This window comes from Trametes versicolor (genome assembly GCF_000271585.1).
Source record: "Trametes versicolor FP-101664 SS1 unplaced genomic scaffold TRAVEscaffold_3, whole genome shotgun sequence".
NCBI lineage: Eukaryota > Fungi > Basidiomycota > Agaricomycetes > Polyporales > Polyporaceae > Trametes > Trametes versicolor.
The window spans coordinates 3,740,792-3,752,978 of record NW_007360323.1 but is presented as its reverse complement, the minus strand read 5'-3'; the positions used below and the strand labels follow the sequence as shown (position 1 = coordinate 3,752,978).

General features: G+C 55.1%; 3 protein-coding genes across 3 annotated transcripts; 2 read left to right on the top strand and 1 right to left on the bottom strand.

Moving 5' to 3' along the window:
* Positions 1–372: 372 nt before the first annotated feature.
* On the top strand, positions 373–3,510 carry TRAVEDRAFT_116333 (glycoside hydrolase family 92 protein; the record flags this gene model as incomplete). Its single annotated transcript, XM_008037781.1, has 15 exons — positions 373–449; positions 596–951; positions 1,008–1,573; positions 1,630–1,722; positions 1,779–1,871; positions 1,927–1,960; positions 2,027–2,040; positions 2,094–2,224; positions 2,282–2,300; positions 2,357–2,465; positions 2,522–2,809; positions 2,870–2,892; positions 2,950–3,066; positions 3,130–3,224; positions 3,282–3,510. 15 exons carry the CDS (start codon positions 373–375, stop codon positions 3,508–3,510), a joined length of 2,244 nt encoding a protein of 747 aa, XP_008035972.1.
* A 1,487-nt stretch (positions 3,511–4,997) lies between these two features.
* TRAVEDRAFT_18782 (uncharacterized protein) lies at positions 4,998–9,077 on the top strand (the record flags this gene model as incomplete). The annotated part of the gene is made up of 17 exons (XM_008036568.1): positions 4,998–5,382; positions 5,429–5,552; positions 5,611–5,675; positions 5,742–5,819; positions 5,975–6,042; positions 6,118–6,531; positions 6,600–6,626; positions 6,688–6,737; positions 6,789–7,051; positions 7,112–7,222; positions 7,281–7,612; positions 7,711–7,822; positions 7,892–7,956; positions 8,015–8,065; positions 8,201–8,358; positions 8,574–8,969; positions 9,011–9,077. The coding sequence occupies 17 exons, from the start codon at positions 4,998–5,000 to the stop codon at positions 9,075–9,077; spliced, it is 2,766 nt and encodes a 921-aa protein (XP_008034759.1).
* A 905-nt stretch (positions 9,078–9,982) lies between these two features.
* TRAVEDRAFT_144893 (uncharacterized protein) lies at positions 9,983–12,034 on the bottom strand. The gene is made up of 10 exons (XM_008037780.1): positions 11,905–12,034; positions 11,873–11,876; positions 11,467–11,784; positions 11,401–11,407; positions 11,254–11,343; positions 10,927–11,194; positions 10,757–10,865; positions 10,608–10,700; positions 10,468–10,554; positions 9,983–10,403 (listed from the first exon to the last, which is right to left on the bottom strand). Exons 1-10 carry the CDS (start codon positions 11,982–11,984, stop codon positions 10,311–10,313), a joined length of 1,149 nt encoding a protein of 382 aa, XP_008035971.1. The 5' UTR covers positions 11,985–12,034; the 3' UTR covers positions 9,983–10,310.
* Between the last annotated feature and the right edge of the window lie 153 nt (positions 12,035–12,187).

Here is a 12,187-nt window from a genome sequence, read left to right as displayed (position 1 = left end):
TGACTCCTGGACTCCTGAGACATTCGCCGTGCATGTATATAATGAGCTCGAGAACGACCGAATGCGACAGATCTCCGCTCCCTCCTCACGTCCGCCGGTTCGAACTCCGAAAGGACGGAGCGACACCACATCGATCGGAACGCACGTGGCCGACCCCACTCCCTCTTTGGCGCCCAAGCAAGTCGACCCGAGGGCTCCGAGAGCTTGTCCTCTCCCCTCGTCTCGACCGGCGAGCACGATACGTTCCCCCCTCGTACCCAGTACTGCTCCTATACCTGCTTGCACAAACACGCACTGCAAAAGGACTAACATACTTGCTCAGAAGCAAAGATGGGCCGTCTGCTCATTCTTGCGTTGCTGGCGAGCACGTCCATGGCGCATTTACATCGTCGCGACGTGCCAGCAGCGTTTTCCTTACCAAAGAGCACAGCCGTCGACTACGTAGACCCGTAAGTGATTTTATCACGCGTCAGAATCCTTGTAAAAGATGGCGCCTTTGAGTGTGTACAGGCAGATGTACATCTAGCAGTCGCACAGGCCGTCTATACACTTTCGCTTCTCAATGCACTACTGCGGGTGCTGACATGTTTGATAGGTTTATTGGAAACGGGGGTGGCTCTCCAGATGGTTCAGGGGGAATGATCCCCTCCACTGCACCTCCGTTTGCGATGACGCGCTGGGTAGCACAGACGAGACAGAACTATGTCTCCGTCACGCCATACAACTACACGGGTACCTCCATTCACGGCTTTCAGGGTACGCACCAGCCTGCGATTTGGATGGGCGAAAGTGGCCCGGCCGTCATTGCTCCAGGTGCCGGCGAAGTGCAGAGCGTTTTCGAGCGCCGTGGGATGGCGTTCAAACACACCAACGAGATCGCTACCGCGAGCTACTACTCTGTGATCATGGACGCTCTCGAGGGCGGCACAATTCATGCAGAGCAGTCTGCCAGTAAGCGCATCACACTATATCGCTCATAGGCGTTACACTGATTCTTCTCTCGATAGCGTCCCGTGTCGGGCACCTTCGATTCACGTTCGAGGATACTACTACCCCATACGTCCTTGTCGAGGCCACGCGCGCCTCAGTCATGGGCTCAGACGACCCCACCAACGTCACGTACCCGTACGGGTCTATCAACATCGACCCTTCCCGCCGCGAGATCACCGGCCATAACCCCGAGCGGCAGGACTTCATCATCGGGCCCAGCCCCGCGCCGAGCTTCGCAGGCTACTTCTGTGCCCGCTTCGACGTCCCCTTCGATAGCTTCGGCGTAGCACAGAACGGGAGCGTCTCGGATAGCGTCACTGAGGGCACCGGCACGTTGCTCTCGGGCTTTGCGCGCTTCGCCCCGGGCACGAAGCGCGTGGACGTTCGCGTGGGCGTGTCGTTCATCTCTGTAGAGCAAGCTAGGAAGAATCTGGAGAAGGAGATCCCGGATGGGACCTCCCTCGAGAAGACTGCTGCGAAGACGCGCGCCGAGTGGGCAGAGAAGTTGGACCGCGTCAAAGTCGAGGGTGCTACGCAGGAGCAGAACGAAGTGTTCTACACCGCGATCTTCCACACACTGCAGGTGAGCATTGCAGCATAGTTCCAACGATTATAGATCGAGCTGACGTAGCGTCGCAGTACCCATACGAGCAGAGCGAAGATGGGCAGTACTATTCCGGGTATGACGACACTGTGCACCAGGGCGAATCGTATACCGGATACTCGATCTGGGTAAGCTCCTTCAATCATCTCTTGTTTTCAGGATGCGATTACTTACGCACCCGCAGGACACATTCAGATCGGAATGGGCGTGGCAGATCTTGCTCGCGCCAGAGCGTGTCTCGCCAATAGTGCAGAGCATGCTCCAGGACTATATCGAAGTTCGCATTATTCAACCCTGTATGCGAGTGGCGATCACTCACGTCAATCTTCCAGGGTGGCTGGCTTCCCATGTGGAAGAACATCGTTGGTGCGTATACACGAATTTTTTGAACCTTGCGGGAGGCGAACCTCTGACATTGGTCTGGTCCTACAGAGACGAACATCATGGTAATTCATCATTGCGTTGCAAACATAGCTCTTCATCTGACGATACTGCCCAGGTTGGAACGCATGCGGACTCGCTCGTCGCAGAGGCCGTAGCCAAGGGCTTCACTGACTTTGACCTCGAGACGGCGTATGCAGCAGTATACAAGGACGCGACGGTACCGCCAGAGAACGACTGGAACACCTCGTGAGTGCGCACTTTAGCTTCAGCAATGACAGATGAACTCATATCTCGCCAACACAGGTACTTCGATCGCCAACAGGTACGCAGGTCCAGCATATCCGCATACATGACGATTGCTGACGCACAGCTGGTCAGCATGTGGGCTATGAAGTGCGCGCCGGCCTCTCATCCGTGTATGCTACACACGGCTGGGTCGCAGACGACATCCATTCCGAAGCCGGCTCCCGTACTCTCGACTACGCATGTATGTCTTGACCTCCTCTTCTGGATTCTCGCACCATACTCATACTATATGCCCAGACGACGACTACGCTGTCTCCGTCCTCGCCGCCGCGCTCGGCAAAAACGCAGACGCCGCGCACTTCCGCGCGCGCGCGTTCTCCGCCCCATTCACGATCTTCAACAACGACACCGGGTTCATGGAGGCGCGCAACGCGAGCGGCGCGTGGGCGGGCCCGGACGCGGGCTGGACGGAGGGCGACAAGTGGGCGTACACGTTCGACGTCGTGCACGACGTCGGCGCGCTGATCGAGCGCAGGGGCGGGAACAAGTCGTTCGTGGAGTTCTTGGATATGCATTTCGACGGTGGTGAGTATCGATACTTGTTTTCTGGATATATGCGGAGTTCTTGACGTAGTTCATCTCCAGGACATAATGATCACACGAACGAGGTATGTTCTAGGCGGATCGGTTCGAGTTCTGCCTACGTCGCTGACCTTCGTATGTAGCCTTCTCATCATATTCCCTATTACTACTCTCTAGCTGGCGCCGCGTCTAAGTCCCAAGAGCGCATTCGCGAGATCGCCATCGCGAACTACAACAACTCCGTTAACGGCCTGTCCGGAGTGCGTCGAGTCACTGGTTCCCCTCACATCGCGCACTGTTGGGCTGATAGAGATGTATCGTAGAACGAAGACTGTGGACAGATGAGCGCGTGGTACGTCTTCAGCGCGCTCGGGTTCTACCCCGTCGACCCCGTTTCCGGAGAATACGTCATCGGAACGTGAGTGCATACTTCGTTTTCAGTGAGTGGACATACTGAGCCCGACACGTACCCCAGGCCCTTTTTCGACAAGATCACCATCGACCTGCCCAACGCCCCGCAGCCTCTGGTCATCACATCGTCTGGCGCGCCCAGCAAGCCGTACATCCAAAGCGTCACCGTAAACGGGCGCGCGCTGGAGGGCCCCATCCTCAAGCACACCGACATTGCGTCGGGCGGGCACATCCACTTCGAGATGAACGCCAGCCCGCAGGCGTGGGCTTCCAGCACTCTGGTGAGCACTTAAGATAGGGCATGGATGTACGCTGTTCTGATGAATATGTAGGTGGATGAGAGTACCAAGGCTGAGAGGTACGCACACGTCGAACTATGACAAGGTTCTCATGCCGTCGCGCTAGCCTACTGGTGCTGTGAAATTCACGTCAAACTTGATCTTGGAGATGGAAACGCGAGGTTTCCGGGAGACAGTATGGTATGCTGAGAATGAGAGGACTTGTGTAGGAATAGTATGACTATGCACTTCGAGTTATGCCAATGACGATGATCAAGCCAGTAAGCGCACTGGTAACTGTGCTCTAGCCCGCCGACGCTAAAATCGACTCCGAGACTCAGGAATTGCATTACGCACAACATCTGCGGTTTACTCCCTCACTTTGCGCAAATGGTGGTGGGCGAGAAAGTAGCCCACTCCGCTGCGGCCATCGAATATCATGGTAGGCGCTCGTGCATGTGGCCCTGCTGGCGCTCCAGCGCTCCAGGCTGCCGCGCGCGAGGCTCGTTCATTTCTTTTCCCGGACCCATGATGTACGCGCACATCCTCTCCAGGTTTTGCCTTGGCCCTTGGGTACAGTCAGCGGTCGTCTGCCAGCCAGCGGCCTCACTAGGTCAGTCTATACTGTCGACGAGTAGAACTCCCGCATCACGCCACCACATACTACGCTGCAATACTACGGGAATAAGTCACGCACAAACGTGAGACAGTCTTTTTACGTCGAAGATCTCCGCCCGCGTTCGAGCACTAGCAGACGTAGACTGCCCTCAAGCACATCATCATCATCATCGCTCGCTCCCGCCGAGATATTGAAGATAGCACTGCGGCAACTTTCGATGCACGGAAGACGGCACATCTACTGTAATGTGTACGGGGCTTTGCTCAGGACTCCATGCTTCTGCAGACTGGTGACTCACGCGACTAATACAGGATATCTTGCTATCGCGACGGCTACAACTATCGGCATCAGCAAGTCTGAAGTTCGATGCAAACTCCTCTCAGGCATGTCGTACTAGAGGCACTACCTTCAACATAACTTTATATACCTGGTGGTGAGATCGCCACCTGTGTACAACGCAGGTGCCTTAATGTAAGTGTCGCACAAGACGTTTCGTGGAGCCTGAGGCGTCACGTCCGTACACGATCAAAGAAACCTTCTCTGTGGCATCCTGCTCGCTCGGTATCGAAAGTTTGGGAGATACCTTCTGTCATGTCAATCGGTGTTCACTTTGAGCTTTCGTGGCCGTAGTGTGCACATAGGTTCGCGTTTCAGCTGTCGGCTGGAGCACCGCAGCTCCGATGCCCCTCCCCATGATGCATCGAAACGCCGCTAACAATCAACTACCCTCGCTTCGACAGACCTGCGAGTTCCGTAGTGCGGCTCTAGACGTGATAGAGCAATCGACAACTGCCACATATGGTCCGGAGCCACTATATTGACTTTGATGTGTCCTGTATGGTGGCGGACGCTGTATCACTAACAACCTAGCAGCGCGAACCAGATGCCCAGCAATGAGTCGCCCGACCACAATAGGCGCATGTTGGGCCTACATAGGTTGGCGAGCGAGGGTCATCCCTGGCATCGGTCCACAGCCGCACTCGCCGACTCTCCTCTCCGGGAGTCAACGTCCCTCAACGCCGGCGACCGCCCTTCAAGCTACTGCACCACCAACTTGAATTCCCACATGGGGCACGGTAAGGAGCAACAGAGCCATGCTCAGCCAGACCTAGCTTTCGGCGATGATGTCTACGCCGAAGCCTGGGATGCGATGGCTAAACTTCAAGAAGAGGATTTGGAGAAGGTCCCCTCCTCAAGGATCGAGTCCGCTCTCAGTGCGGTCTCCATCGCGCTCGGAGTGTTGGCAACAGCCTGGCCAGCTCTCGACGGTAAGTTCTCACTGAGGCGTGCGCCTTGGGCTACCAGTGCTCACAGATAAGATAGTCGTTCGCACGGCCGTCGATTTTACCAAAAACACCATGGTGACGAGTAAGACTATCCGCAAGAGGATTGCTGGCGTGCAGCTGTTGAGAGCGGAGCTTCTGTGTAGTCTCTTCCAGTAAGACCCCATTTTCTGCAAGTTCGTCAACCATACTGATGTCTCTCAATCCACGCAGACTACGCGACTACGAACCGGAGCCTGTGATGGTGGGGGACAAGATACATTCGGGGGAGCTCGAACGTAAGTTCAAGTTGGCATGTAAGGGATAATGTCTTGCAACGAAAACACTGACGGCCGGGCCCACAGTTATCTGCGTCGACATCAGGATAATCATTGTGGCGCTGGGTAACCTGTGCGACAACTACGTTGACGCGGGTATGATAGGTACGGTTTTTCATCGCATCTTATGTCAATATCCCAACTAAAACGTATGCGCCCCGCCCCGCCCCGGACACCTAGGTCGTGTGCTCAAGCAGGATGGGTGGAAGGTATATAGCCACTGTCATTCACGATTCAAAGTCTCATAAATACCTATCCAGGACGAAATATCGAGATACGAGGGGAAAGTGGAACACTGCAAAGAACGGATTGGAAGATATTTGGTCGGGTACGCTGCGGTATGATTACTCCCATTGTATTCCTACTGCAATGGATCTTATTGACATATATGTACACCGTGCAGAGACAGACAAAGAAGATCTTACAACTTCTCAAGTTCAGACAGAAAGCAGGCGCGATAAAATCACTCTTCGACACAGCCAAAGAGGAGGAGGAAATGGCAAAGGCGGTGGTCTCGCAAGGCGGCGCCAAGGCGTGTATGGAGGAGTCCGAGAAACTCAACAAGCTCGCGGGGTTGGTCCCCAGAGACGAAGATTCTGTCAGGCGTGGGCCCAAGTCTAGCGATAAGAAGATTCAGCTTAGCTCTGCGGAAATCCGCCGTATCCGGACGCCGGTGAAGAAGCTCCTAGAAGATAGCATCGGACATTTCGAAACCAAACTTGACATCCTGATCAATAGACAGCAGCGCGACTCCAAGGCGCTCAACACGATCTTGAAGTTTGCCAGCGGTCAACCGTATGAGCGCATACAGAATCACGTAAGTACATGTAGTGCAGGCCCGTTTTGCTCTTCCATAGATGTGCTTCTAAAGTTTTCTGCGTACAGGACATCAAGAAGCTATGGAAAGGAATGGTGCGCAATATTCAATTGGGCTTGAATACTGGTACGGAAACTCACGCTGGAGACTTGACAGGGCTGGGGCGGCTCGGTAGACTGCAACGTCTTCATCCTCAACCTCTACGAGTGCGTCGATTTACATTAGGCTTCGAGCAAGTGTTCATACTTTCAGAGCAGTTATTTTGTCGATCTAGAACGCGAAGCCCGCGCCAAGAATGGTGGAGGCCTGCAGATAGCAATGGCGCCACCGAACAACGCTGACATGCCAGGATCTGGTTCGGCTGAGCCTCCCTCTTCGCCTCCTGTGCCCTCGAATTCGGCCGATGCAGCCGAAGCGGACTCGGATGACTTCCTGCACTGCACAACGCCAGAAGAGGCAGCACGCGATGCCTGGTGTCTACAGTACCTGAACTATCGCACACTTTCCACGTTCACAGAAGGTTCGCTCTCAATCTGCTTATTTAAAGGGTTTCGTGTTTGTGCTCATGTCGCTGTGTTAGTACTGGACGACGATATGAACGGCCTCATCAAGGTCAAGGAAGCGAACGAGTTCACCGCCATGATGCCACCAGGTGTCACGCTGATGCAATGGACTGTGTATTGTGCATCTGGTCAGTCATCTCGCATTGAATATCATATGCATCTGGTTTGATGGTTCTACCTTGACAGGTTGGCTGATCTCAGCGCATATCTATCGTCTGAGAATCGAGTGGATCATCGAGAAGATGATCACTGCAAGCTGGGCAAAAGAGAATAGTTCGAATATCGTGGGGTACATAGACTGCCTCCGATGGGTGGTCGCTTTCCTGAGGTCGCTCGGCGAGCCCGAACTTCAAGATCCAAGTCTATTGAAGGTAACGCGCATCGTCATGGATCACCAAGAACAAGAGCTGCGAAATGTGCTAGAACCACTAGACTATTCCCTTGGGGACGGGTTCATCGAATCCATGTTAAGCTCGAGCTACGGTGTCCCTAGCGGGATCATTGGACGCATCGAAGAGGTGAGTTCGGTCATTTACTACGTGATACTGGCATCAGGCTTACGCCTGTATAGCGGATGTTTCCGGTCCTCTTCCTCGTTTTACAACACCACTATCAGCTAGTTATTCTCAGCAAAACGCACTTCATCGACGCAGGCGTCTTCCAGGAAGCCTACGATAGTGTCGACACATTGACGGACCTATTGGTCGGTAGAGCGCAACATCTCTGCAGTATGTGCCCCCACGTGCAGCTCCATGATCATACTCACTCAATCGCCTTGCACCTTGACAAACTTGCAGCGCGTTTCGCAGAGACACAGGACCCTGGAAGCGAGCGTAAGATTCTAGCAATTGCGAATGGGATGGTAGGTTACCCGACTTCCAAGTATGATATTACATCTCAATCATCCTCATGCTTTATAGTTCCAAGAAATTCGCAAGATCCTTGAAGCCGAGTCTATCACGCGAGTCATGGTACAGAAGTTACATCTCCCTTGGCGACGTCAGCGAAACCACCTCGCAGCAGAACTTTCAGACTTCGATCCCTACTTCATACACAGATTGAGAACGCTTCCACCAGCCTCATCGCGTAAATGCTCCCTCTTCCAGATACTTCGATCGGACGAGCACGACGAAGGTTACGAGGAGATCGTCTCCTACAGATTTCGTTTCGGCATCCGCCTCGCCTCCGCGGTGCGCCATGCGAGTGCAGCGGAGGACGTCTCCGACGCGTGTAGTGATGCTGAGTACGACTCGCCGGTTGAACAGTACGTTTTATACATCAATGAGGGGTCGATGCTTACTCAGCTTCTTCAGCATGTATGCAGGATGTGATGGGTGCGGGGACTTTCCAATCAAGGGTATAAGATACGAGTGCATTGATTGTAAAGGTACGCGACAAAGCTACATCAGTATGACCTTCCGCATTACGGGCCTACTAACTGTTTTCATTAGAGTTCGACTACTGCACGGCGTGTCACAGCACCATGCCGCCTCTCCTCCATGATCCCCAAGCCATCGCCGCAACCCACACCGCTGAACATCGTTTCCTAGCGATAGAACGGAACTGTTCACCGGCGGTTACCAGTGCGATAACGTATGCCCTACGGAACGGACTCGAGGCGGCCACCGGCATTGAACTGATATCTTTCGACCCTCTCATCGAATACTGTCTCTCAGCGCCCGATGACCCCGTGGCGGACGTCGCGAAGGCACTTGTGGAATACCGGGAGCGGTGTCTGGATGCCAACACAAAGGAAGGCGTACCCATTGGACCCGTGCTGTCCGGGTATCCCCCGCTCGCGGAATTCGCGCAGTCCCAGAGTGACCGGTGGTTACAGGCGAAAGAAGCACAAGAGCAGTGCAAGCGTCCGGTCCAGTGAGTGCTACGATGAAAGTCTGTGCAGATGCTAACTTTAGGCTGTCAAAAGCGAGTCGTGCACCTGCGATGGGAATGACTGCCGCGAGCCCGGGGCGAGCCCCGTAGGTGAACGCTACAAATGCCTGGATTGTTTTGATCCCGGTACGCTCTACACCCTCAAACCCACACAGTTAGCTTATAGCTGAATACTTGCGCCCTTGCAATTAAAGATATCGACTATTGCGCGACGTGTTTCATACAAGATCGGGAGGCACATGCAGACGGTCGACATAGGTTCATTCTATTCCGATACCCAACCCCCGACACAATTGTGGATCGCCTCGTATTTCGGTTCAAGAACTCGCGTTGCTGGCGGTTGCTTCCTCTCTCCTCTTCCCCACCGTCTACTGCGGATTCAAGCGAAACATGGGGCGATGGAACAGAGACTGATGACTCCGACTCGGACGATACCGATAGCGACAAAGACGATAGCGACAAAGACGACAGCGACGACAACGACAACGACGACAGTGACTGTGAGCGGAACAACACTGTCAGTGGTACGTTCTTCAGATGACGAGTGAACTGCATACGCTCATGATGTACAATTAGCGACTAGGACTAGTGTGCCGCCCAGCCCTTCCTATGATGGGAGCCCTGTATTCCACTGCGGCCTATGCGAAGCTCCTGTTCTAGGAGAACGTGTATACAGATGTCTCGGCTGCCAGATGTGCTACGGGAAGAGTGAGTGCACTTTAGTTAGGAAATCAAGTGACGATGTCGCTCAATCTGTATCATTACAGACCTCCTCTTATGCCACCAATGTGCATTTACAGACGCCGTCGAGAAATCAAATCACCGGGCTACACACGCTTTAGCCGTGATCTTCGCTGAAAGCCGAGATGCAGATGACCATGACCACGACCACGGCCAAGACGCCGACGACAACGACGAGGGCGCTCGCTCAGTCGCTGCGGAGCCCTCCAAGGATGTCGCTATGGCGGATCTCTCGATGAGGATGGATAGGATGGAAGAGAACATTGCTCAATTGGTGACAATGATGGGCGCTCTGAAGGAGGTGATTCTTCGTCTCGCGGAGGGATCCGCTGCTGTCACGGTTACGCCGATAACTACCTCTCCCCGTTCTACTTCTCCTTGACTTCTCCAGTTGTCCTCTTCCCATCAGTGTACGATATGAATCTATCTGTGCTGCGCATGAATACGATGCCGTGCTATGTTCATCCCCACAAGGTGTGTGAGTGCAAGGATACAATCGAAGCATACCAACAAAAACGAAGCCCACTAGTATACATCGCGTGAAGACGATACCTGTCATGTACACGACCAAGAGTGCACCTCTCAAGCCAACGCCTGCATGACGGCGGTGTACGCGGGCTTCGGGTTGAAGTTCGCGTCGAACAAGAGGGGGTTTGTGGACGCCCTCCAGGAGTCCTGATAAAAGCACGGGGTGGTCAGAACGTTTATCCACTGTCGAGAAGAGAAAGGTAACGCTTACGGGGTCGCGGACACCCCAGCTCGTAATGGACACGCAGCTCTCCACCGCGAGACATGCCTTTACCAGCGTCGAGTAGTCATTGGGGGCCTGCAGGCAACGTCAGTAGAGAGCGGCGCGGAGTTAGGGGTTCGAACACTTACGGCGCCCGCAATATCGAGTTCCGTAATGGCGATCTCCGTGCCCGCGGTAGCTAACTGCGTGAGCGCGGCCTGGAATCCGCCAGCACCGCCAGCCTATCCGAACTCCAGTGTCAGTGATTGTGCCTGCTCAACAGCCCCGATACACTTACAGAAAGGTGAGCCTGAGTACCAATACCGTCGATCAGCTTGGTGCCGCCGCCGTTGATCTTCTTGACGAGGTTGACAACACCGTTCAGCTTCGGGTTCACGGTGTCGAGGCTGCACAAAGAAACGCATCAGCAAAAGCACTCCAAACCGTTCAGCGCGCGGCGAAACGCACTTGTAGTCGTTGATGTAGAGCTTCGCGTTCGGGTCCGCCGCCCGTGCCGCCTGGAAGGCGATCGTGACGAAGTCCTGGCCGAGGACGTTCGAGAACACCGACGAGCGGAACGTGCCGTCCTCGTTGAAGATCTCGTTCACGACATCCCAGGAGTACACCTTGCCCTTGTACCGGCCCGCGACGTTCGCGATGTGGTTCTGGATGACGGAGGTGAGCGTCGCGCGGTCGTTGATCGCGGAGACCCAGGATGGGAGCTGCGAGTGCCAGACTGCGAACGCGTAGCGGTCAGTCGATACTGCGGAGACTGGACAACGCGAACATGCTCACCGAGGGTGTGGGCGCGGACGAGGAGGCCGTTCGTCGTAGCAAAGTTGACGAGTGCGTCAGAGCCGCTGAACGAGAACTGGTTGCGAGAGGCTGTAGCATAGCGTCAGTTTGCTCGGGAGACCGTCCGAAGTCTCGTCAACTACGCACGCTCAGTCTGTCAAGGATATATGAATACATATTCACTCAACGCCGACAAGCCCGGAGGGCACTCACCGCGTCCCACTTCATGGAGTTCTCAGGCGTGACCTGGCCGAACTCGCGGACCGTCACCGCGGAGTCCGTCGGGTTGCTGAAGCGGTTCGAGTCCGACGCGGTACCCCAGAACTTCTTGCCGTGCTTCTTGAACGCAGCGTTGAGTCCAGTCGCCGCGGGCGCCGGCGAGCCACCAGCCGGAGTGGTCGGGGGCGGCTGAGGCGCAGACGTCGTGGGCGCGGGCGCGCCGGCGGACGGCTGGCACTGCGAGTAGTAAGAGTTGAGCACGATGCATGCGGTGCCGGCATCGCATGTGGTCGATCCGCTGAAGCCGATGCCCTGGCAGAGAGGTCAGCGTCAACCGTACATGGGACGAGTGCAGGGCGCGAAGGTGCGTACTCCGCCTGCAAACGCACATCAGTTTGAATCCGACAGATATGTACGGTGGGAGAATGCTCACATTGGCCCCAGACCGCGACGGCGTTGGCCGGGATGGCGACGACGGTAGCGAGCGCGACGAGTGCGGCGAGGCCCTTCATTTTCCAGTGACTGTCTCGAGAGTGAGTCCTGACCGGGTGTGGCTGGCGACCTAGTGAGGAGACGAATTATCATCTAGCATGCCCTGCGCTCCTTTATACCGCGCGCATGTATTGCGCCGGTACCGCACACCATGCGGCTTCCGACAGCTGCCCTGACGGAACTTGAGAGTGAGACGGGGGGCGAGAAGGGCTTGGCAAGCGTC